Raw genomic sequence first — 26,335 nt, 5'->3', positions numbered from 1 at the left:
TACTTCCAAGAATATCCTTCCTAAGTACCATTGTACTCATGCTGCACACATGTCTGGTTTCTTGTTTGTTGTTTTCTTCCTTCTCTTGTATCTTTGCGATTGACTCGAGGCCTTAAGGCAATCCCAACAATGTTTTCCGTCCCTTGTTGTTTCTCATCTCAGCCATATAAATTCCTCGATATGATTTTTTCAGTATCCCTTCCTAGGAATTGTACTGAAAGCTCCTGTACAAACAATACTACTTCACTTACTTTTCCTTTTCGTCTGACTTTTCTAAATGAATACCATGGATATTCAGTTCACGTCTTTGGTTACCCTGCAGCTGTTTCTCTATAGTCACAGCTATATCATAATCATTTCAATTTGCTCTGCAAGAAGTGGAGTCATTGAATACTTTTAAGGCACAGGTAGTTAGATTTTTGTTTAGGAAGGGAATCGAAGATGATTGGAATAGATAGGAATGTTGAATTGGAAACAATAATGGATCATCTATGATTTTAATGAATGATTGGGTTTAAACGGTCAAATTGTCTACTTCCTGCTCCTGTGTTTGTAATCTGAATTGGAGAGCTAAATGATTCTCTGTGAATTCACAGTTCTTTAAAACTAACTATTTGGACCAATTGGATAGGCATTGTGCGTTACCACAGTTATTTGACCTTCTGTAAATTCCATGTGAGTATAGACTGATATCACTGGTGATTTTAAGAACTTTATCTGTATCACTCAATCATGGCCAGCAGTATTAAACTCACTATACTTGAACAACTTGTATGCTACATGTAAATACAGCACTGACAAATAGCAGAAAGCTATACCTTGAACCTATGTGCTCACCAACGATTGTTTACTTCTATGATGCAAATGTCATTCTTCATAGTGAACACAACAAAATGCTTCAACATTAATTTTGAGAACAATTTGTCAAAATGCTATCAGAAATGATAATGTTGAGGATTTGGTTCAGTCCAATACAAATCACAACAGTATTTTTGACACATTTTCTGCCTTATTTTCACTGCTATCAGAATATTTCTGTAATTTATTAATTTCTGTATTCTCTATATAATCATAATAATTGCATTTCAATTTCTTTTGTTTCAAAGGAGCAATGCTCATACTTTTCATTTAAATAATACTTTGGGAATAAAACCTGCTAAGGGAATTTCACAGGAACATTAGCACACAGTCAAGTTTTATTCAATAAAGAGATTGATCCAAGAAGTAAATCTGGAATAAAATGCTAGTCTCAAGAATGATAATGAAATTACTGGATTGTACTGCTTCTCTGTGTTAAATACCACTTGGAAGAAGTACTTGAGATTAGGAAGGGCAGCGAATGTTTTCTGAGTGGGGAACTTCAATGTACATTACCAAGAGTAGCTCAGTACCACAACTGCTGAGTTGATCAAGCCCTGAAAGATTAATCTACCTCACTGGATGTGTGTCATGCAGTGAGAGAACAATAAAAAGGGGAAAAGCCACCTTGGCTAAAGTCTGAACAAATTACCTGTGACAGTAATGGTAGTATGGACTAGTTTCAGCCGAAGGGCCTGTTTCCATGCTCTACTACTGTGACTATTAACTAACTCGTAGTTGTAATGGAGTCGAAGCCTCTATGATATAAATAACACCAAGAGAGGTGGTCACACTGCAGTTTGGAAGTGTGCATGCAGATAGGAAATGCATGCCCACCAGGCATTCTCGGAGAATGAGGCAGGTGGGACAGGAGTCCCCTCAGTCTATCTGGAAACTGGTGAGGTAATTGATTCCTGAGATAGTGCAGTTAGACCCAGGTCTATGGCACCATGGGAAGAGGCAAAAGCATGGAAAGGCAATACCGATAGGGTATTCCATGGTCAGGCGATCAGATGGGCATTTCTATTGGATTAACTGTGATTTTGAGATGATGTATTGCCTTCCTGGTTTGAGTGGGTGCAGGACATTTTTCTGAGGGAGGGGGAATCTGTCAGAAGTCAGACTCCACAATGGTATCAACATCATAGGTTTAAAAAAAAGAGATCCTGAAAGAATATTTTAAAGGTTTAGGAAGGAAATTAAAAAGCACAACCTAAAGTACAATAATCTGAGGATCACTCCTCATGGCACTTGTGAGCATAAGAGCAGAAAGATTGATCAGTTTAACAGGTGGCTAGCGATCTGGTGTAGAAGTGAAACCATAAAATTTCTGAAATATTGGGACCTGTTCTGGGATAGATGATACAGATATAAGCTAACATCTTAACAATAAGACATAGCAGAATTAAGCCATTCGACTTATTGGATTTGCTCTACCATTTGATCATGACTGATACGATTCTCAGCCCCATTCGCCCAGAAACCCTTGATCTTTTACCAGTCTAGAATCTTCTTCTGTCTTAAATACACTCCATGACTTAGAGCCCTCGATGGCAATAAAATTCTACAGATTAACTACCCTCTGGCTGAAGAAATCCCTCCTCACCTCAATTCTAAAGAGTCATTCCTCCAACTTGAAGCTGTGCTCTTGGGTCCTAGTCTCTCTCCTACTGGAAACATCTCCATGGTCACTGTGTACTGGCACTGATATCCTCACAAGGAGATTGTCCAGAGGATGAGAACTTGAAGGGGAACCCAATCAGAAAGAAATAAAGTTAGTAACATGAAATAGAAAAGCGTGTCCAGAGACGAGAAGACAGGAACAGCAAAGGCAAGCATCAAATAGCTTAACTTATGTAATTGACTCCTTGATCAAGAATGCAACATCACCTCTTTTCCAACTATGCTTGTTACAGCTGAAGATACTATACTTTGGAATACTGAACTGCCAATCTTTAGGGTTTAAAGGACACTAGAAGACTTGCCAACCATTTGCTAGAAGAAGGGATCCATGATTTGTTCTTCACCGTTCGGAGAGTACAGGTTATCTAACTGTGAAAGGAAAAAGGATTTTAAAGTAGCTTTGAGGAACTGCCAATGCTGGAGAATCTGAGATAGCAAGGTGTAGAGCTGGATGAACACAGCAGGCCAGGCAGCATCAGAGAGGCAGGAAGGCTTTCGTTTCAGGTCTGGACCCTTCATCAGAAATGGGGAGGGGGAAGGGGAGTCTGAAATAAATGGAGAGGGTGGGGGAGGCGGCTGGAAGGTGGACAAAGGAGCAGATAGGTGGAGAGGAGATGGACAGGTCAAGGAGTTTGGTATGGAGCCAGTAAAGGTGAGTATAGGTGGGGAGTTAGGATGGGGGTTGGTTAGTCAAGAGAAGGAGGACAGGTCAAGGAGGCTGGGAGGTAGGAGATGGGGGTGGGGTTTGGTCAGTGAGGTGGGAGGAGTAGATAGGGGGGAGAAAAGACAGGTCAAGGAGGCAGGGACAAGCTGGGCTGGTTTTGGGAGGTATCAGTGGTGGAGAGATTTTGAAGCTTGTGAAGTTGGGCTGCAGGGTTCGAGAAAGCAGATGTGGCAAACATCTCGCACCCGCCTCCTTGACCTGTCTGTCTTTTCTCCCACCTCTGCAGTCCTGTAACCCCACCACCACCTCCTACCCACCAGTTTCATCCCCACCTCCTTGACCTATCCCGTCTTCCCTTGACTGACCAACCCCATCCTAATTCCCCACCTCCACTCACCTTTACTGGGTCCATGACCAGTCCGTCTCCTCTCTACCAATCTGCTCCTTTTTCCGCCTTCCATCCGCCTCCCCTTATTTGAGTCCCCTTCTCCTCCCCCATTTCTGTAGAAGGGTCCAGACCAGAAACGTCAGCTTTCCTGTTCCTATGCTGCTGCCTGGCCTGCTGTGTTCATGCAGTCGCACACCTTGTTATCTTAAAGTCGCTTTAGACGTTTTTTTGGAGAAAGTAGAGTCTGCTTAAGCATAATAAAGTATAATTTTTCTCGAGCAATTTTCAAAGTCACGCAACACCAGGTGATAATCCACTAGGTGTGACGAAGGGACTATGCTCTGAAAGTTTATGACTGTAAATAAAGCCCTGTTGGACTATCACCTTATGTCGTGTGACTTCTAGCTTTAACCACCCCAGTCCAACACTGGCACTTCCATATCAGGACGATTTTCAGTCATTGTGAAAATAGAGATCTTTTCTGCAGTTTACGGTATATGGGTTCTTGAAATAGTGTAGAGTTCACGTTGCTTTTCTGTAGTTTGAGAATTGAATAATGACACGGTTGTACTACCGATTACTCTTGCAAGGACCAAGAGAACCTATGACGAGTGGTACGGAATTTTGTAGTGGCCAAACATTTGTTTTAGGTTCAGTCATATAATCTGACAGTTTTGAGTTTTCTCTTTTTGTTCTTTGAGGACAAGCCACATGCATCTCGACTTCCGCCCTTTCTTAAGGTTAGAACTACTGCATCTGTTCTGTTGACACAGGGTTTTCATCAACGCGCGTAACTTCATCAGCCAAGGCTTAAAGGTTCAGATCTTATGAGTTACTGGTTTTCCTGCGCCGACTGCTAAGAGAATGAGGAACTGTTGAGAGGAGTTAAACTTCCAATTCAGTTGAGGGTCGGATTGTGGAAAGCCAGTCAAATTATCTGGAGTCTGCAGTGTGCAGTGTATTTACTTTTTGTTTTGTTTTGTACGTATGCGATTACAGGTTCCACTCGCATCTTCCGATGACAGGTCCAACAACTTAAAACGTTAGCTTTGCCTTTTTCTCCGCAGATGGTCTCTGAGCCACTGGAATATGTCCAGCAGTAGTAACATTTCTTTCCCTCTCGCTGCCGTCTGTCAGCGGTGGTTTAGTAGACGCCACATTTGCTTCTAAACCACAAAGTCCGTTGATTCACGTCCCAGTCCAGGGTTTGAGATGGAAAAGGAAAACGATCCAAGGCGAATGTTTCAGTGTAACGAAACAAAAGTCGCGGTACCAAGAGGAAGGGGGCTACCTCTCCAGGGCAGGCCCACATTCACCTCGAATCAATATCAATATCAACAAACCATGAACCGTTGGCCGGCGATCCGGAAGCAATGCCTCGAGATCCGGAAGTTGGCTGCGCCGGGGCGAAGATGGCGGCGGTTCTGGGCAGTTTCCGCGCGTTTTCCAGCGGCAGGTCGTTGTTCCGGCTGAACCAGGTAATGTTTCGCTGTTTTAATTTTTTTCTAAAAGAAAAATGCACCCTCCTTTCGATCCCCGAAGTTTCTATGATGGCGCTTTACCGATCACTGTCCACCGGGAATTGGTCAGCATGTAACGTTCTCCGGATCCTGCAGGAAAAGGAGACGGTTGATTCCGTGACGTGGTTCCTTGAGCAGATTGTCAGAGATATTTGACAGAATGTCTGATGGCCAGAGCCTTCCAAGGTGTAGCTTTGCTGTTGGTGAGAAGGATACTGGCCGTAAGATCTTTCGTGGATGCCTGGCCTTTGTGCATCACCATATGCTGTCCTCGATGTGACTGCATTGTTAAAGAGACTGTCACACATCTCCTACCGGAATGTGCCTTTGCAAAAATTGTCTGGCAAGACATGCAGTGAATTTTTGTTGAGGTTCATCCCGAGCAGTTCTGTGACTCAGTACTCCGTACTCTACGGGCTGTTCCCCGGGACACAAACTGAGACAAGCATCGACTACGCCTGGAGGACCATTAATTCAGTGAAAGACGCTCTTTGGTCTGCCTGAAACTTGTTGGTCTTCCAGTGTAAAGAGTTGACCTCAACCACGTATAGCAAACTGGTACATTCTAAGGGTTATGTGCTGAAGGACATGCTAAAACCAAGGTGTAATGGGGAAAGACCACGATCTAAGGTTTTTCTGTTGAAGTGTAAATGAGGGCCTGTTCAGTTAGCAGATCTTCGCATTGTCTCAATGTATGTAAATAGTGTTCTGCATGAGTAAGAAAAATCTTTGGCTTTTTTGATGACAGGGAATATTAAATTCCAATTTTTTTATATATACCCTGTACAAAACTGCTTTAGTACCTGTGAGTATACATACAGACTTATGAATAAAATATATTTTTGCAATTAAAAAAAATTAGGCATCCTCCATAGCTTTAAACACTGCTGACCTTCTAAACATTTGTTGACCTCCAATTGACTAACAATTAGGAAATAAACCACCCTCACAAACATAAAACAAACAGCTGGAGATCTGAAGCACAAACAGAAATTGCTGGCAAAACTCAGCTGGTTTGGCAGCATCTGTAGGTTGAAAGCAGAGTTAGCATTGAGTCTGAAGAAGAGTCACTGGACTCGACCCTAAGTCTTGTTTCTCCCCACATATGCTGCCAGACTTTGAGTTTCACCAGTAATTTTTGTTTTGACCTACGTAAACATCTTCAAGTTGTTTAACCTCTGTAAGAGCAGCAGAATACCACTTCCCTGTTATGTTTCCAGATTTCCATATTAATCAGCAATGCCTGTTTGATACTGATTGATGTCTGCTTCAATCAGTTCTTTGCAAATAGAGTGTCCACATGAGCATAATGAAGTATAATTGTTTACAGGGGAATTTTCAGTCATTATCAAAGTTAAATGGTTTTCTGTAGTTTCTGGCATGGTCAGGTGGTTCATTTCACAACTGTGCCACTCTTCTTTTGCTGTTGATCTTAAATCTCTGATGGTTAATCCTCTATCAACAATCACTGGAAACAGTTTGCTTCATCTAGTCTACCCCCGACTTTATGACTTTAAATCCCTCAAATAGGTGGTCAATTCAGCTTTTGTGAAACAGCCAAAGTCTGTCTTTCTTCTTTATATTTTCTCCTAACATCCAAGTGAATGTGCTATGTATAGAAGCCTCAGTATCCTTCCGATAACGTCGATCCTAAAACTGTATGTAACTATCTCATGAAGGTTTTATCATTATTCACCATTTTGATGGTTTAAAATATTTAGAACCCTTTTGATAAAGTCTATTATCTTTATTAGCTTTTCTATGGTCATATTCACTTAAATGTTGCCTTTAATGTACTCCATGTAATTCACCTGGTCCTTTGCTGTGACCAGATGTACCACTTCATGTTTACATATGCTACCCTTTTGCCCACTCTATCATATTTGCACTGTAATTTTGACCTTAGAATTATTAAGATGCCTGTTAGTTCAACATGATCAATAAATTTGGACACGTTGCTTCTAACCCTACATCTAGATCATCTTTGGTCTACACAGTGAACATAAGCAGCCCCAGAACAGAACTCTGGGACAGTGCTACCTACCTCCAAACACTGTCGGAACCAGATTTCATGTTTTGGTGGGGTGAAAGCGGTCCAGTCAATAGTGCACCCAAGTTTTTCCTCAGTGAATCAAGCATCACATTTCATTTGTGGCCATCTGATGGGAAGGCAGCCATCTAGCAGTGCAAAGGGAATGGATCTCCATGATTTAATGGGAATGTAGGCTGGAACATCATGCAGCTGCTGTATTTTATCATACTTATGATTAGGTGAGGAGGGATAAAGACTCCCCTGTTCTCTCATTCATTGCTTGACAGTAACACGTGTTGGCTTGAGAATTTATAGAGGATGTGTATTCCTAATTCTTCTGTGTTTTGAGACTATGAAGACCTTATTCGGCAGGTTTGTAGAGCAAAGTGTGCAGAAGACACTGAAAGTGGATATAGATATAGAGGGATATAGATAGTCTAAGTGAGTGGGCAAAAGTCTGGCAGATGGAGTACAGTGTTGGCAAGTGTGCGTTCATCCATTTTGATAGGAATAACAGCAAAATGGACTATGTTTTAAATGGTAAAAAATTGGAGCACAATGCTGTGCAGAGGGACTTGGGTGTCCTTGTGCATGAATTGCTAAAAGTAGGATTGCAGGTGCAGCAGGTAATTAAAAAAGCAAATGGAATTTTGTCTGCCATTGCTAGATGGTTGGAGTTTAAAAACAGGGAGGCTATGCTGCAGCTGTATAGGATCCTGGTGAGGCCACACCTGGAGTACTGTGCACAGTTTTGGCGGGGCAAGCATTTTGCTTGTTTGTATATGCAAAAGAGATTCAGTGAGTTTGTATCCATGCAATGTTGCTTCAAAATAGGTAACTTGTCTCATCTTAGAAACATCTGGATATTTTCAATGCGACAGGATTTGATAGGAAATGGGGTCATTCACAATCCCAGATAACAAAGTGTGGAGCTGGATGAACACAGCAGGCCAAGCAGCATCTCAGGAGCACAAAAGCTGGCGTTTCGGGCCTAGACCCTTCATCAGAGAGGGGGATGGGGAGAGGGTTCTGGAATAAATAGGGAGAGAGGGGGAGGCGGACCGAAGATGGAGAGAAAAGAAGATAGGTGGAGAGGAGAGTATAGGTGGGGAGGTAGGGTGGGGATAGTTAAGTCCAGGGAAGACAGACAGGTCAAGGAGGTGGGATGAGGTTAGTAGGTAGGAAATGGAGGTGCGGCTTGGGGTGGGAGGAAGGGATGGGTGAGAGGAAGAACAGGTTAGGGAGGCAGAGACAGGCTGGGCTGGTTTTGGGATGCAGTGGGGGGAGGGGATGAGCTGGGCTGGTTGTGTGATGCAGTGGGGGGAGGGGACAAACTGGGCTGGTTTTGGGATGCGGTGGGGGAAGGGGAGATTTTGAAGTTGGTGAAGTCCACATTGATACCATTGGGCTGCAGGGTTCCCAAACAGAATATAAGTTGCTGTTCCTGCAACGTTCGGGTGGCATCCTTGTAGCACTGCAGGAGGCCCATGATAGACATGTCATCTGAAGAATGGGAGGGGGAGTTAAAATGGTTCACGACTGGGAGGTGCAGTTGTTTATTGCGAACCGAGCAGAGGTGTTCTGCAAAGCGGTCCCCAAGCCTCCGCTTGGTTTCTCCAATGTGGAGGAAGCCACACTGGGTACAGTGGATACAGTATACCACATTGGCAGATGTGCAGGTGAACATCTGCTTAATATGGAAAGTCATCTTGGGGCTTGGGGTGGGGGTGAGGGAGGAGGTGCCAACCATTTTAACTCCCCCTCCCATTCTTCAGACGACATGTCCATCATGGGCCATCTGCAGTGCCACAAGGATGCCACCCGAAGGTTGCAGGAACAGCAACTAATATTCCCAAGGTGCCCAATGATATCAATGTGGACTTCACCAGCTTCAAGATCTCCCCTTCCCCCACCACATCCCAAAACCAGCCTAGCCTGTCTCTGCCTCCCTAACCTGTTCTTCCTCTCACCCATTCCTTCCTCCCACCTCAAGCCGCACCTCCATTTCCTACCTACTAACCTCATCCCACCTCCTTGACCTGTCTGTCTTCCCTGGACTGACCTATCCCCTCTCTACCTCCCAACCTATTCTCTCCTCTCCACCTATCCTCTTTTCTCTCCATCTTCGGTCCGCCTCCCCCTCTCTCCCTATTTATTTCCAGAACCCTCTCCCCATCCCCCTCTCTGATGAAGGGTCTAGGCCTGAAACGTCAGCTTTTGTGCTCCTGCGATGTACTGCTTGGCCTGCTGTGTTCATCCAGCTCCACACTTTGTTATCTTGGATTCTCCAGCATCTGCAGTTCCCATTATCTCTCATTCACAATCCCCAAGGGTTTTTTTTTTAATTTTCTTCCAACTTGGAATGCAAACATGTGTATTATGCAAAAGCCAACCTATTGGGCTGTTTCTTCTTTAAAAAGCAATTGTCTTTAGATTTCAGATTTTCAAATGAATGCAGCCAACAAAAGGAAAATAAGAAATTTCATCTTCAGAGAAATACATTCTCAAAGCATTGTTCACAGAAATTTAGCTATGGCTATAAATTGCTCTTCCAATCTTTGTTTATTTATCATCGCCGGCTTCAAAAACTTTTAGAAATGAATTTGTTGAAAAATCAAGCCTGCTATTTCCATCTGAACTGGCTTCTTCATGCAGCTGTCATCCCAGTGACAGGCCTTTATTTTTTACCCATATGCTACCTCATTATCAGAGATAATAGGAACTGCAGATGCTGGAGAATCTGAGATAATAAGGTGTAGAGCTGGATGAACACGGCAGGCCAAGTGCATCATAGGAGCAGGAAGGCTGACGTTTTAGGCCTAGACCCTTCTGATCAAAAAATATTTATAAATGGTGCTTTAATGAACTCACTAGTTTGTTAAGTGGCAGTTCCAAATTACAGGAGTGCTTCTGATTTTGGCACCTGATTGTTTTCTGTCATGTCTGAGAGAAGTTTGATAATGTATTGTTGATTCAATGCCATTGCATTGTAATTTCTGTTTGCAACCATAATTTCTAGTCCTTAAGAAACTGCTATTTCTTATTTCCATTTATAATCCAATTTGACACCCTACCCAACAATTACACACCCTTAAATCTTCTGCAGTAGTTTTTGTTCATTTGTCAAAACCCTGCCAAAAGTCATGCATTCTACATATACTGCATTTCCACCATGTATCACATTTGTTACTTCATAAAACTCACATTAGACCCTTCAAGCATAACCTTTATGAAATATTCCCTGCCTGTTTCTAATTATTATCTCTTCATATTGAGACAAGTATCTTTGAACACACATTAAAAATTGACCAACTGAACCGTCTGACGTCTCAATTCCCTAGATCCATGCCAAATCTATTTCCAAACTGTAAAAGATCAATCCCTATGCCTTCTGGATGAAATTAGCTCTCAAACCACACACATCCCTTCACCTCCTTCACCCCATTTGTCTCAATGTGGGTGTGGGAATAGATTCTGAAAAGTATCATTCTCATTTGAAGTACAATTTATAGCCTTGCAATAGTGCTCTAAATCAAATTTCTTTTCTTACATTCCAACCTTTACTAAGTTTTTTCATCCAACTCCACAACCCTGCTTGATCGAACCATTCCTGCTCCCTGCTCCCATCATACATGCTATTATCACTCAGAAGCTTGACCTATTCAGTGTTTCTGAAGAAGGATCACTGAATACACATACATTAACTCTGTTTTCTCTCCACAAATGCTGCAAGACCTGAGTTTCACCAACAGTTTTTGTTTTGGTTCAGATTTCCAGCTTCCACAATTCTGTGTTTTACAATATGTTTCTTGATAGTTGACCAAACTATACTCTTCATAAGATAAAAGTTCATTCAAAAAACTCAATTTTGCATGAAATGTTGCATATCAATCTTCACCAAGCTTTTCTGGTATCTGTATCTGTTGTCCCTCCCGCCCCTGTCATCAGTGGCTATCCATTCACCTGGAGTGCTGTTGTTTAAACAAAGTTCAATTCTGCAGAAAGAAAAAAAAGTTATATCTTATGGCTCAGATTCTTTGATAATGCCTATGAATAACTTTTTAAAAAATATACTGTTTGACTTTCAGGCTAGTCGAATTCCAGTTTTGAATTATGCCAGCCACAATATAACAATCGTACATCTTTGGTAAGTTTATACATATCAGCTGACTTCAGAATAATGATATTGTTTCAGAAAAGCTAAGGTAGAGAATTCTTAGGATGTATTTATGCAACACATACCATATTAGTCTGGAATATTTGAAGCTCAAACCCAAATTCAGAGCCACACTGGAGAAATGAGTTTCAAGTGGTTTACTTTGAGACTCCTTCGTGATTCACCATCATTGCATTTATAGTATAAATGCACTGCTCATGTAAATTCATTTCCTCATTTTATGTTTTTTTGAAATATGTCTATGTTCAGTTCTCATTAGTGACATTATGACAACTGGTTTGGTGGGATCACTGTGCTCAGGGTATAAGAATACCTGGATAATACAAAAATGACATTTTTAGTAGTGTCTTGTGTTAATCATGTTTCTGCTGTTTGCAGTTGAGCTTTCTTATACCCATATAGTCAAATAAATCAATAGAAATAAAATCCATTGTGTCATTTATTTTAAAGGGGACCCAGAGTTGACTTGCCTGTTTGAAAATTTGAACATAGCCTGCCAGTTAACTATCAACTGGTGCATTTTCCATGGCAATGTTTACCAATGAGTCTTGTCAACCAATTAGTGCTCTTCTCATGTATTGTAAATGTTTGTTTTCCCCTTGAATTAGTTGTTAATTGGCTAGGTGTGTGTAAGATGAAAACCTTTGATAAAATGTGCTGTTTTCTTCAGCACTGCTCAAGTTCTGTACCAAATGTCTGTTGGAGTATCAAATGTTCATGCAATAAATAATAACCATCTGACTTGTATTAGTGGGTTGAAGATGTTATAGTCTTAATGATATCAGCCTAGCAATTGAGAGGCAGAGGTACAAATCCCACCATGGTAGCTGGTGAAGTTTACATGCAATTTAATAAAATTTGGCATTCAGAGCTAATATCGATAATGATAACCATGATAATTATTTTCATTTGTCATAAGAAAAAAACAATTTGGTTCACTAATGCCGTTTGGGGAAGGAAATCTGTCATCCTTACCCAGTCTCACCTCTGTGATCCCAGCACCACAGCAATTTGATTCACTCTTAACTTCTCTGTAATGGTCTGGAAAGTTATTCAGTTCAAGAGAATTGGGGGATAGGCAAGAAATACCCATTAAAATACCAGTGATGTCTATATCCAATGAAAAAATTTAAACATGGCATAATTATCCTAACAGTTGTCCTAATGATGTTGGATGCATATAACTTGTTTCTGCCTAAGTCCACAATAATTGCCCATCCATATGATGGTGGTAAACTACCTTTTTGAATCACTGCAGTCTTTGGGATATAAGGACACCCACAGGGCTGCCCTTCCTTTTGCAGTGGTTTGATACAACTGAATGGCTTAATAGGCCATTTCAGAGTGCATTTAAGAGTCTAGAGTCACCTGTAGCTAGACCAGGCAAGGAAATCAGATTTCCTTTCCTAAAGGATATTAGTGAACCCGATGAATTTTTACAACAATGGCTAGGATGCTAGTCTTCAGCCAATTTAATTCATTCCATGTGATATGAAGAAACAGTTGGAGGCTGTGGATACTGCAGAGGCTGTTGGACCTGACACAATCTTACAACAGAACTGAAGACTTAGGTTCCAGAACTTGCTGCATCTTTAGCCAAACTTTTCCACTTCTGCCCTCAGCTTTAGCACCTGAGGAGATGCGAAGCGTGAACGTTGTGAATATCCCCATTTCTGACTTTATGATGGAGGGATAGTCATTAATGGTTGGGCCTAGTACCCTGATAAACTCCTGAAGATATATCTGAAATTCTGAAAAATAAAAGTACAGATCACAAGAGGGGGTAAATTGTCTCTGTAAGTTCTTTTTGAGGCAATGGCTTAGTGGTATTATCACTGGATTGTTAATCCAGAGACCCAGATAATCTTCTGGGGACCCAGGTTCAAACCCCATCACGGCAGGTGGGAATTTGAATTCAGTAAAATATCTGGAATTAAGAATCTAATGATGACCAACTGTTGATTGTCCGAAAAACCCATCTGGTTCACTAACATCCTTTAGGAAAGGAAACTGCCATCCTTACCTGGTCTGGCTTACGTGACTCCATCCCCACAGTAATGTGGTTGACTCTGAAATGTCCTCTGGACAGTTAGGGATGGACAGTAAATGCTGCCAAGCCAGCAACGCTGTCATCCTGTTAATGAATAAAAAAAATTTCAGTAATGTTGTCTGCAAAGCAATGATTGATTTCTGTGGTCTTGAGCTGTGGACCTGGATTTTTTCTTATGACATTTTCTTTTGAGTTTTCTTGGTTATTTCTGTCTTTTCACTCACCACGGGGAATGGTCTCTCTGCACTAACAGATTTTAAACAAACTGCAGCTGAACCAATCCAAGCACTGTCATCAGGCAACCTTTTCTCACCTCAAAAGCTGGCTCAATGATGTATCAACATCACTACGCCAACAGCAACATTGTCTTAAACAGCTAAAAATGGGCACCACTTAATATTTTGCAAAAACCTCTTGGTATTCTATCTATATAGCAGCCCAACTTCTGTTTTGATTTATACTCCCCAAAGAAAAATGTATGGTCCTTTACTCTGCGGTTATAACTTTGTTTAAATATAGTTTAGTTTTTATAAAGTTCAGGTGCTCCGTGTACACGAAGTTAATAATTGTATGATACAATTTCTTTATTTAACAGTGGTAAAAGTCTAGCATTGATGCCTTCAGCAGGAATCTATTTGAGGTGTCCACATTATAGCACAGCTCCCCTGGTAAGATCTCCAGCAAGTTTTGGGAGTTATGTTTGCTGCTTTGCTTAGGTTCTGCACTGTATAATTTTAGTTAGTGTCTGGTGGAAAAAAAAGACTTAGAGCTTTTTTGCCTTCCAATCATCACATAGATGCAAGAATGTCAAACTTCGAAGCACTAACCTATACTGCATGAATGAAGAGTGCTGATTCATTGTTGAGGTGTTGCCATTGTAAATGCACCAGGAAACCTGTTCCCTATGCTTTTGCTTAAAAAAAGTACAATGCCTAGACATGGTCTTTTTCCTTGCAGAAGACTATTCTTGGTATTTATGTATCTGTCGTTTGTTGCAAATGTGAGTGAGCCATATTGTGAGGAGACTAATAATTTTGAATTGGTTATCAGTGTAATCAGTGGCACACTCAGGATTATTCAGTCTGCACCCTTTTGTCATGTAGTATAAATTGTTGTTCATTTAGCAATTTGGCATTCTTGCATCTGTCCTGATGAGTGCCAGTAGTATTCAAATTTTGAATTACCAAAGGATTACTGGCTGCTTGTCATGAAACCCAGACCTAAATTTCAAATACAACCTCAATTAAAAATTGTTAATTGTACATTGATCATACCCATGTGAGTTATTTTACGAGAAACAAAAGTATGTGAGAATCTTTTCAGAGAATGTTGAGTTTGAATAAAAATATGGGTGATATCTTTCTATACTTATAATATACTTAAACATTTATCTTGGGCATTTACATGTGTGGACGTTATGACACAATCAGTTCAAGAGGTCCTGCCAAAGTTACCTTTAATGTGAGGAAATAAAATACCATGTTTTCGCACCCTTTTCCCATAACTTTCATCCATAAATGAAAAATTACAGGGAATATGGCTTTCCAAAGTAGGGTTGAAACCTCTGTTCTGAATTCCTTTCTTTGGTGAGAAGCACAAAACTACCAGCGCTACTCTAATGTCCTATTAAGGATTTATATAGGCTCAGAATTATGTATCTGGTTTTATATGCAATATCTTTGAAGGCAAATTTTGAGATTATCAGGTTGAATTACTGCCTTTAACATCTTGTGAACCTATGTCCCATTGGCCTGTCTCACCAATATTCCTTAGTTTCTTAAATTGGTATCATCTGCAAATTTCAATACAATACCTTAAAATCTGGTATCCAAATTATTGATATGTACAGTGAATAATCTTTAGGCATAGAAGGCACTTTAATGACAATATCTTCAGTTTACTGAAAATCTTTTTAGTTTGCAGTCAGTCTGGCAAATGTACATGTAAGAAATCTTTATTTGTTCATTTTTCACTACCAATCAATGCTTCAAAATCACCAGTATGTTTGTCAAACTAAAACATCTCGCAGTCACGAAGGCGCAACCTTTATATAAGATAATATGAAATTCTACTGATGCCTTACTTGCCTGTTTCAGGTTGCGATCAGGACAGTCAGTTTTTTTAAGGGAGGGGACAGTGTTTCCAGTGTCTTGGACAAAGTTCATTTCTCAGTTAATGTCACCAAAATAGATGGACCATTTATTTGTTGGAATCATGATATTTACAAATTGACTGCTGTATTTGCCTCAAAGACAGTGAATACATTTCAGAAGAAATTCATTTTCTGCGACACATTTTTGACATATGCTGTGAAATGTGCACTATCAAGAAGAATTCTTGCTTCTACGTTCTCAATGGTTAAAATATGTTCTAGTTGCCTCTTATTGCTTTGGTGCTTATATATAGTGCAGATTTAAATCTGTCATGTCTTGAAATACTTACTGCTTTGAAACCATGAAACATTTCATTTTAAAGATGTTCTGTCTGTAACTTATTTTGTTTGGATATTTTATGAATTTATGTTAATGCAGGTAACAGTATCAGATGAACCTGATGCACTGTATAAGAGGATTTCTGTGTTGGTAAAGGGCCATGATAAAGCTGTACTGGATAGCTATGAATATTTTGCTACACTTGCTGCGAAAGAGCTGAATATCACCGTTGATAAAGTGTAAGTATATTGTTGTTATTATAAGTAGCCCCTTGTATCTTTTAGGATTTAATTTATCATATGCATTCTTTTCAAAGTTGGACTTGGTTTCCTTTCTTTCAAATACACTGCAGTGACTCAGGCAATAAATCCTTGCACTGCATCTGCTCTACAGTATTAACAAATCTGTGTTATGTCAGAACATAGCCAGCTTTCCCACATCCCTATTTAGTTGTTTGTTCCCTTTGATATTTGGTATTCTGTATGTAAATTAATAAACTTTATTAATTTTTTAGTCTATTCATAGTTTCATTCTCATAACTAAACCAAACCCTGCCTACATAAATGGTGACATCCTCTTTGATATGAAAGTCTTTACCCGAAGATTTTGGCTGATGACTGTACTGCAAGTTGCTACCCACAGTTTGCGAAACGCAAAGTTAAGGCAATTAATTCAGTTTTGACTTCAGAACCAAAGGTGCATGATCTCAGTTCAGAGGAATCATGTTCAGAGTTTTTGAACAGTGTTCCTTCTCTCAGGGGAACCATGTTTTGCTGTTCATTTCAAGGCAACCAATCACCTTAGTAAAAGTGGTTTCCAGACTCTGGAAGTTCCATTTCTGAAGAGTTTAGATAGAAATCTTCAACTTGTTGGAACTGAAAAGGTTTAGTATATCAGAATTGTGTTTCATACCCTTGGGTACAGAAAGGGATCATAAAACTTTCTCAGCAATCCAAAAGAAAAAAAATTGGATAGTGACCATTAAGTGAATATTTAAAAGGCTCAGGCAGGAGTGGTATTTCTGTGGAATTGAGTAATTGTAATAGGCAGTGTCATGAAATAAGTTGAAATTTCTCAATGTTTGTGTCAGGATCTTTCCAACCATCTTGTATAAATATATTCATATATAGCTTTAATTTTTTTTGTTCTTTGGTGAAATACATTTATGTTTTGTTGTTAAAAACATCATCTTCATCTGAATATTACAACCATCTTTATTTTGTTTTAAGTATTAGACTAATCAGTGGAGAATTTTGCCACAGTTCCCATTGAACAGGCCTGACAAAATTGAGTCAATGCTACACCTGAACACATGCTGTCTTGATGTTAAATGATGGCAAATAGTATGTTACTAGGGGAGGCAGAATGGATTTTCGAAGGGAAAATAATCCTAATTAACTTCCTGCCATTCTTTGAAGAGGTAACTGAGAGTCAGAAGGCTGGCAGTGCTGTTAATGTGGTGCGCATAGTCTTGCAGAAAGCATTTGATAGTGTTGCTCAACAGACTTATGAGTGAATTGAATTGAACTGAGTTAGGTTTATCACATGTACCCACGTTGAGTACAGTGAAAAGTTTACAAGTCGATGCTTATGGTGCCATCTTAAGTACAAAAATACGTCGATACAGAATTTTGGTACAAAGCAGAAAAGTAGAAAAAACAAAATTAAAAAGTTAAACATTACAGTCCTTATTACTAAAAAGTGGACAAACAAAGAAACACAGTTAACAGTTCAACACGATAAGCATCTAGCCATGCTGGCTAAAGTAAACATCATGGTATGAAAGGGACATAGTGACAGGAAACAATAATCGTGAATGGATGTTTTTTGGAATTTGGGAAGGTTTGCACAGGAATTCGCGAGAGATCAATATTGGGACCCTTGATTTTTCTTCTGTGTAAAATCTGGACCCTGGTGTGCAAAACAGGGTTTCAAAGTTTGCAAATAATACAAAACTTGGAAGCATTGTTCACTGTGAGGAAGGCAGTGAAGAACTTCAGAACAACATAGACAAGTTGATGGAGTGAGCAAATAGGTGGTGGATAAAGCACATGGCAATGCAATGAAGTGGCATATGTTTTGGTAGGAACAACATAAAGGTTACAACTCCAAAGAGATTGCAGGAGCAGAGGGATCTGGGTAGGTGTAAATGTATATAAGTCATCAAAGGTTGTAGGACAGGTTGAAGGAGAGGTTAATAAAGCATGTAATTTCTTAGGCTTTATTACTAAAGGCACGGCGTACAAAGGCAAGAAGGCTGTGTATATAAAACACTAATAGAGTGGGCTCAGCTGCAGTATTGTGTACAGTTCTGGACACCACGCTTAAGTAAGGATGTGAAGGCATTAGAGACAGTGCAGATGTAATTTATGTGAATGGTTCCATGGTGAGTGACTTCTGTTATGAAGAGAGAGAAAAGAAGGCTGCGAGGAGATCTGATGGAGTATTCACATTCATGAGAAGTCTGTACAGAAAGGGAGAAAATGTTCATACTCATGAAAATAGGGGAGGGGGGGCTACAGATTTAAACTAGTTAGTTAAATGAAGCAAAAGCGCTATGAGTAAAATCTTAATCACAGAATGAATGGTTAGGGTCTGGAATGCATTACCTTGGTGAGTGGTGGGATTCAGTTGAGGTATTCAGCAAGAGGTTTAGAGGTATTAAATAAAACTTTAAATCTGCTCCCTTCCATTCTTGATAGTTTCGTAAGTAGGAACATTTTGTCCCCATTTTTCTCTGTCCAGATTTCTCATGATTTTGAACAGTGTTCCCAATTTTGGCACAGACTCAACAAGAGCCACTTAGATGAATTGATAGGACAGGGTGTACTAGTGTAAGAGAGAGATAATGGGAACTGCAGATGCTGGAGAATTCCAAGATAATAAAATGTGAGGCTGGATGAACACAGCAGGCCAAGCAGCATCTCAGGAGCACAAAAGCTGACGTTTCGGGCCTGGACCCTTCATCAGAGTAATTTCATTTGGCACACCCTTACCTGTTCAGCATTATTCTTGCCTGATTTTTCAGAACAGTTAGTTATAAATTGAGTGATATGGTAGACCATATCGCTGGCCATTGAGAAACAATCATATTGCTGGATCTGCAGTCACATATAGGTCAGGATGGCAAATCAGACGGACTTTTATAACAATCCAGTAGCTTCCTGGTCACCATTATAGGTACTAGCAGTATGTCTGTTTCACCATTTTTGATATTTTATATGCAGCTCTGGAATATTGCATTTGTAAAATTAATAAAGTGAAAATGAATGTCATTGTAAAGTTGATTTAATCTTTTTTTAAAACAAAACTTGTTTTTTTTAAGGTATGAACCTGTAAAGAAAATTGATAGAATGACACTTCTCAAATCTGTTCATATTTTCAAGAAGCACAGAGTTCAGTATGAGATGAGAACATACTACAGATGTATAGAGGCAAGTAAAAAGCAAATTATTAGATAAAAATCGGGGACGTAGTAAGTGTCTATAAAATTTCAGCTGAGACAGAAAACATTCAAACTTCAAATAATTTTGAACCATTCAATGGAATGAAAGTAAGATAATTTTAGGATTATACTGATTTCTTGTTTTTCTCTGTTGATCTTTTCGCTTAGGTAGATCAACATAATTTTTTGACCAAAATTTTAACTCCCAGGACAAGGATGCATTTGGGGAAATTCTTACCTCATAAACCCAACTCAGGAGTGTCCGAGATAGTTGGATTTTGATTTCGGGTGGCAATCTATGGGAGACATTTGGGAATGAAATAGCACGTACTGAGTATTTATCACAATACGATTTTTTTCACAAATTTAAAGACCATTGATTTATTTCCATGGTATCGATTAGAAGACAAGTAATCAGAGCAGTAAGTGACAAGTTATTTAAACTAGCTGCAATAATTGAAGAAAGTTATAGCTGTACTGCTGAAACATATGCAAATTTTTCATTGAAGGTGAGGTTCAAGATTCAAAAAGATAACTGCATAAAGTAATGATGTAAATTTCACTGTTTCACTGTGAATCATTTATAATTTATTTTAAATGATTAATTCTGAATGTAATAATTAGATGGTGAAGGCATGCCAGTTATCAAAATCTGCAGTCAAATTTATTTTACTTGCTTAGATTCTGCAGCAGAATTCGAGCAATCTGCATTGATGACCTGGAGTTTTCTGTTATTACCCCAGTATTACAATGATTGTTAGAATGTGTACATGAGCAGGATACCATGGAGATCCAGAATTTGCTTTAAGTGGATTTTACATTACCACTGTATCTCTTCCAATGCATTGGAACATGATGCCAGTGATGTCATCATTGTACATCCATATTGCCATGGAACCAGGCATTGATGCCGCTGCTGCCATCAGTGTTATTGTTATGCATCTATTGTTGTCTTTCTCGTTGCCCCATTCTCCTCTCTATCATTGGCCAATTCACCCTCTTCTTAATGACCCAACAAACCCGCTTCCTTCAACAACATACCACTGCCACCAACACACTTGCCTGGATTAACAGCACTCAAGAAGTAGGACAGTGATTGAGGCAGGTGAGCAGGAAGAGCTTTTTTTCTCCACTGAATGAACTGTTTTGCAATTCTTTTCAAAAGCTACTACAGTAAATAAATTTAAATTTGCATTGCTGGCTCTCACATCACAGGCAAGGTGAATGGGCTGTGAATGTGCCCTCTGCAGTTGTAATGGCATCAAAACGAGCCTTCCATTTCTCCAGAGAAAATGCTGTTAAAGTTTTCATTCCTAGAGTGAACCCAAAACAGTCAGAGAATTTGGATAGGTTTCTGCTTCTTTATAGTTTCTCTCACCGTTTTAATAAAAATTCTTAAAAGTTGCACTTTAAATAAGGAGTAACTGAGTTTTTAACTGACCTTGACTTTATACTTGTAGAATATCAATTTTTTTCCACTGAAATTTTTTAAAAATGCATTTTTGAAAGGAAAGGTATCTTAACTCCTATCTTAATTCAGAAATTTGAAACTTGGAACTTTCTTCCCCAAACAGCTATAAAATCGAGATCAGTTGATCATTCTGAGTTTGATAGTACCTCTGGTTTAAAAAAAACTAAGGGATACGATGCAGTGATGGTTTATGAAGTCAAGACATTGATCAATAATAATTTCATTAAATGGTGCGATAGGCTTGAGAAACTAACCGGCCTGTTTGTGTTCCTGCATCCCGATATGGCATAGCTACTTACACAGCTTGCTGATATGTATTAATGAATGGCTGGAGATTTTTTCTGTTCATTCTTGAGGTGAGGGTATCATTGGCTGGGCCAGAATTCATTGCCCTTGAGAAGGTGTGGTGAGCTGTCTTCTTGAACTGCTGCAGTTCATGTGCTGTAGGTAAACCCACAAGGCCATTAGGAAGAGATAGCATGCAATTCTAAACTACCATCAGGAAAGAGGAAATCCAAGCCAGAGAGTGTTCCTTATCTTGGTGGGAAGCTGCCTTCGTCATCATCAGCAACTGCTTTAATTGCAAAATCCAGCCCATTGTGTCCCTCATCCCATCCTGCTCATTAGATGTTCTCTTTTACTTATCAGCCTGTTTGGATTGACTTTCTTTCACATTTTTAATCACTTTTGTACGCTCATGAAAATAGAATAATTCAGTAATGTTTAGGGAATGGTAAATGGCCGTTATGATTAATAGGCCCTGACAGTTTATCTCAACCATCTCCCCCTTTCTGTATGACAGTTTTAATGTGCTCCTCAAAAGAATGAATCATTTCAGTCAACTTGCATGCTCAGTTGTCTCATGTTGAAATTAGTTTAGAGTAGTTAAAACAACAAACAGTACACTTAGTTTAGTGAGAAGTTTGCTACATGTTCTAAAATATTTCTAAATACATTTAGCTGATCTGTTCTCACATTCCTTCATCGAACTACAATGTCTAACTTTGCTGACACATCTCAAATTTTCCATTCATATTCTACCTAAAGTTTCAAAGGAATTACACACAGTTATTACTAAAAATGTGCTGTGATTTCAGGCATAAACAGCTGGAACAGAACATACTAACAACAATGCAAGTGTAAAGTTTCTTGGTAGTTGATGTGTACAAAGGTAGCCTTGCCATCTGTTATCATGACTTAAGATTATGCGCAGTTCGAGGCTCCAGAGTTGTTCTTCTAAATGCATGTTGTTTGCTAGCCAGTTTCTTTGCTATTTGTCAACAAGTCTAATAATCAGAATTTGTTGTCTTTTGTTAATTAACTTCATAGCTATTCTTAGAAGTGCAGTTGTTTTGTCAACTCATACTGTTGATCAGTGAGGTGTCCTCAACTCCTTTTAAAAATCCTTGTTTTGGGGAAAAATCTTTACTGGTACCTAATACTTTGTGTAAAGCACAATTGAATTGAATCTATAACGTAAGAGCAGTTTATAAGTCTTGCTTGCTGTAAGATTGAAGAATTTGGGCTTATTGTTAATGCTGTTCTTTACTAGATCAAACATTTAACTGGAAGCACTGCAGATGTGTACTTGGAATATATTCAGCGCAATCTTCCAGAAGGCGTTGCAATGGAAGTGACCAAGGTCAGTCTTATATTGGTACTTGTGCAGTTTTTCTGTTTTGTCTGTCACATATGTCTTTAAATTTAAGAAGCTTCTTTTCTTTTTCAGACTTTGTTAGAAAAGCTACCGGAGCATATTAAAGAACCTATCTGGAGAATTCACTCTTCAGAAAATGATGGCAAACCAGATAGTTAAAGCCTGTGGACATTTTCCTGTAACTGTTTATTGTATTTATTTTAAAATACCTTATAAATGAACTCTTGGCCAAGTGTTTCATCTTTGTGTTGGAATAGCTGGTCTGTATATCCTGAAGTAAAAATTTATAAAAAACTTAGATGCTGCATAGAAGTCTTAGGAAATTCTATGTGGAGCTACTAAAGTGTAGTATGTATGTAATATGTTGGAAATTAATTAAACATTCGGGTATTTGTCCAAGTACCCTGAATTAGAAATGACTAAAAAAAAATCAATAAATTTGTTTGCCAGTAAGGCTACCGAGACTAGTTCAGGGGATGTGGTGAGATTAATGTGGTGACATGGGGTGGGAGGAATTTCCTTGCACTGACCCAGACTTGCTGGCTACACTGTGACACCGGTTGATGCTATCTAAGTAATATTAATTACAAAACCAGAATTTCTGTATAATCGCCAATGCATTATTTATAATAATTAGGGTTTTATTGTTTATCCCCTGGTATGCAGTCCAACGACACTTTATTTTGGTCAATAAGTTCATTATACTTATGGAAAATGGACTCCTATACTTTGCCACCATGGCTGGTGTTAACTGTAACCTAATGTGGAGACATGAGATAATGTTTTAGGAGGAAAAGAAAGAAATGGAGGTATACATTATAAAGGAAGATGCTGGTTGATGTTGATTAGCAGGGACAGCTAAAGGCTCAAATACATAATTCCTTGAAGATGCACATAAAACAGGATGAAGCTATAAGAAGTCCATAGTATTTTCAATATTACAAATAGGAGCACAGTATCTAAAGAGGAATTAATAAATTTGTGTAAGATAATGGCTAAGCTAAAGTTTCAGAACTGTGTCTAAATTTGGATGCATCTCGAAAGAACATCAAATCAACATACAACAGAGATTCACCCAGTTGATACTACTTTCAACAAGCTAATCATAATACAGTATTAGAGTGTGTGACTGTTTCCATCAGCAGGTAAGACAAATAAACACTGATTCAATATATAGAAAAATGCAATAAAGAATTGATTAGAAAGGATTCATCTATTTGGAAGAGATTGAGATAAATTTCTTGTATTGCTACTACCAAAGCTTTGCTGCAGTGAATGGTTGAGATGGAGGCCTTTATACTTATTAAGTGAAAAACTGAATAACTGAAGTAGGCGATAACAGCAAGACATCACAAATTTTCTTTAATCACTCTTAACAAAGAGCTAACACACACATAATCTAAATGGCTTGTGTTGTAAATTTTAAATATGTATATGCCTGAAGTGGTATATATTTGCCAGTTGTCTTTTCTCATTTATCCTCAGGAATTGGTAATGCTGTCAAAGCCAGCATGTTTCTATAAGTATAATTTCTACACTTACATACTTCTAACATTGTAAAACCAGGTAATTGGACAAATCAAATTAAATGTAAGCGAATATCTGAAATATTGAGGCGATTAGCATAATTATGGATAGTGAAATAAATAAAGCAGCTGCTTAAATTAGAAATTTCTGTATACACTAAATTGAGAATTATTTATATCAGATGGTATATGTTTATCATATATATCTTATTTCCACATCTTGGACATATAAAATAAAATTTACCATTAGCTTTGAAATGGAATTTATCTGCAGATAAATAGATACTTCACTAGGTCCCTAATTCTGTGTTTCCACACTTTATTCATGAAGTATCATGTTTAAAATCTAGACACTATTACAATGCTGAACAATCCTGGTAAAAACAATAAACTCCCTCCTTTCTTTGTTCACAGTTGGTGATTAAATAAAACCAGAAAAAAAACTTTCTGAACACATTTTGCTGAGATGATTTCTGAATGGTGTGAGATGCATTTTATTATCTACAAGAGAAGCTAATCTGTGTGTTGTGTGGATGAGAGAGGGGAATCTGAATTTCTGTATTTTGAATCCATAAAGTAAATTCTTGAATTTTAAAATTTAAAGATTATAGTGGATCAGTCTTCGAATTTATAGTATTTGAAATCTGTTTTGCGAAGTGCTGAAAAGTGTAACGTTTGAAAATACTTCAATGGGCTGTAATGTTCTACTACCTTTAATACTTTAATTATACAAGTTGGATTACAACAAAACTTCTTAAACATAATTCTAGGCCAAGTAACAGGATAGCCAGAGAATCTCTTAGCTGATAGAAATACTAAAGTTGCTTTTGCAACGTTTTTTAATTTAAATTAATATACTCCAGCTGTGCAATATGTCAAATACTGAAAGCAGTACATTTTTACTTTTCAAAACTCTTGCATTCAAGTTTCTTTTAAGTATTTGTATTCTCAACATTCTTTCCTACTTCTTTAATTGATATAGACAGGTTAAATGATTGGATAGATGGAATATAACATGGGAAGATGTGAGATTATACGCTTGGCAGGAAGAATAGAGGAGCTGAATATTATTTAAATGCAGAAAGACTGCAGAAATTTATAGGTCAGAGGGATTTGGGAGTCATTGTGCACAAAATCACAAAAAAACCAAGCATCCAATTTCAATGGGTAACAGAATAGAGTATAAAAGCAGAAAGGTTTTGCTAAAATTATGAGGCACTAGTCAGACCACAGCAAGAATTGGGTAAACAGTTTTGGTCCCCTTTGTTCAGGCAAAGACATATTGGCTTTGGAGTCAGTGCAGAGAAGGTTCACTAGTTTGATAAGGGGTTTGGTGTAACTGACTTATTACAAAACATTGACTAGGTTGGGCCTGTACTGAATAGAAATCAGAAGAATGAGAGGTTACCTTATTGATGGGTACAGGCACTGTCACCCCTCCGGACAAAAAACTAAATTTCAAGTGCTGACCAGCAAGCATTCGTAAAGTACATATATCCCATCATTCTTTATTGTAAGCAATACTGGAAAACTATCAGAATTGATCTCTGTGGGGATGCTTCCTACTGTTGTCACAATTTGTTTCTGCACTAAGATGGAACTTATCTAGACCTCTGCAACCAAGATTTTTACCATGTGATTTATCTTTAGATGGGATGGGAGTTGAGATGGTGCAGTCAACACCTATTTTATTTCTGACTATATGCAATGAAGAATGATAATGAGCTATAAACAGTGTGGTAAACAGAGAAGACCACCATATCTTTTTCTTGCAAGTGCTAGTGCAGGTGATATCTTCACAGATACTGTGTTCCTGCCAGATTCTCAATATCAGAAATAGTATCAATCAGATCATAAACATGACAACTTCATTTAGAACCATTATCATAAGCTTTGAATACATTCACTTATCCAAATAAAAAAATCAGAAAACTTCACTTTTACTTACAAACTTCTTTGCAATAGCCAGGGGTACCCGTATCAGCACAAAGATTAGCGGTGGATGGAATTGTTGCTCTCTGGCTCCCTTTTGTAACCTAGAACGGTGTAATTCTTTACACATCTCTCCCTCCCAAATGAAAATCAATTTATGATAGGTTCCACAAACGCCTGTAGCCTGTTCATACAATACATAACTACTGAAGTCAAAGGGTGCTACTTGGACCCTGTAGCCACTGATTGATTGCTCCAATATGGACTTCTCAACTTCAATGTTGATTTTTTACGTTTCAAAGTTCCTATCACTACCTCTCCAAATGGAAATAAGTGTCAAGCCGTTTTGCTATTATTTCTAGAAAGCAAAACAGTTTCTTCAGGCTGTTTCAGCCACCTCATAAATTTTACTTTATTTTTGTTTTCTAGGTAATCTCAAGTCTTTAGTTCTGATGCCTTTTCAATAAAAGAAGCTTTTTGCATACTTGAAATAGCATACA

At 38.6% G+C, this 26,335-nt stretch overlaps 1 protein-coding gene and 1 long non-coding RNA gene across 2 annotated transcripts; one reads left to right on the top strand and one right to left on the bottom strand.

The window, feature by feature from the left end:
- Positions 1-1,178: 1,178 nt before the first annotated feature.
- Positions 1,179-5,167, bottom strand: LOC132210012 (uncharacterized). Its single transcript, XR_009446162.1, has 2 exons — positions 3,978-5,167; positions 1,179-2,910 (listed from the first exon to the last, which is right to left on the bottom strand). It is a non-coding gene; the product is annotated as an uncharacterized LOC132210012 (long non-coding RNA).
- On the top strand, positions 4,942-24,357 carry mrps10 (mitochondrial ribosomal protein S10). The gene is made up of 7 exons (XM_048536260.2): positions 4,942-5,071; positions 11,234-11,292; positions 13,968-14,040; positions 15,904-16,043; positions 19,130-19,238; positions 22,273-22,362; positions 22,450-24,357. Exons 1-7 carry the CDS (start codon positions 4,967-4,969, stop codon positions 22,534-22,536), a joined length of 663 nt encoding a protein of 220 aa, XP_048392217.1. The 5' UTR covers positions 4,942-4,966; the 3' UTR covers positions 22,537-24,357.
- The last annotated feature ends 1,978 nt before the right edge of the window (positions 24,358-26,335 follow it).

This window comes from Stegostoma tigrinum, chromosome 9, assembly GCF_030684315.1.
Source record: "Stegostoma tigrinum isolate sSteTig4 chromosome 9, sSteTig4.hap1, whole genome shotgun sequence".
Taxonomy (NCBI): Eukaryota; Metazoa; Chordata; class Chondrichthyes; order Orectolobiformes; family Stegostomatidae; genus Stegostoma; species Stegostoma tigrinum.
This window is presented reverse-complemented; position numbering and strand designations above follow the sequence as displayed.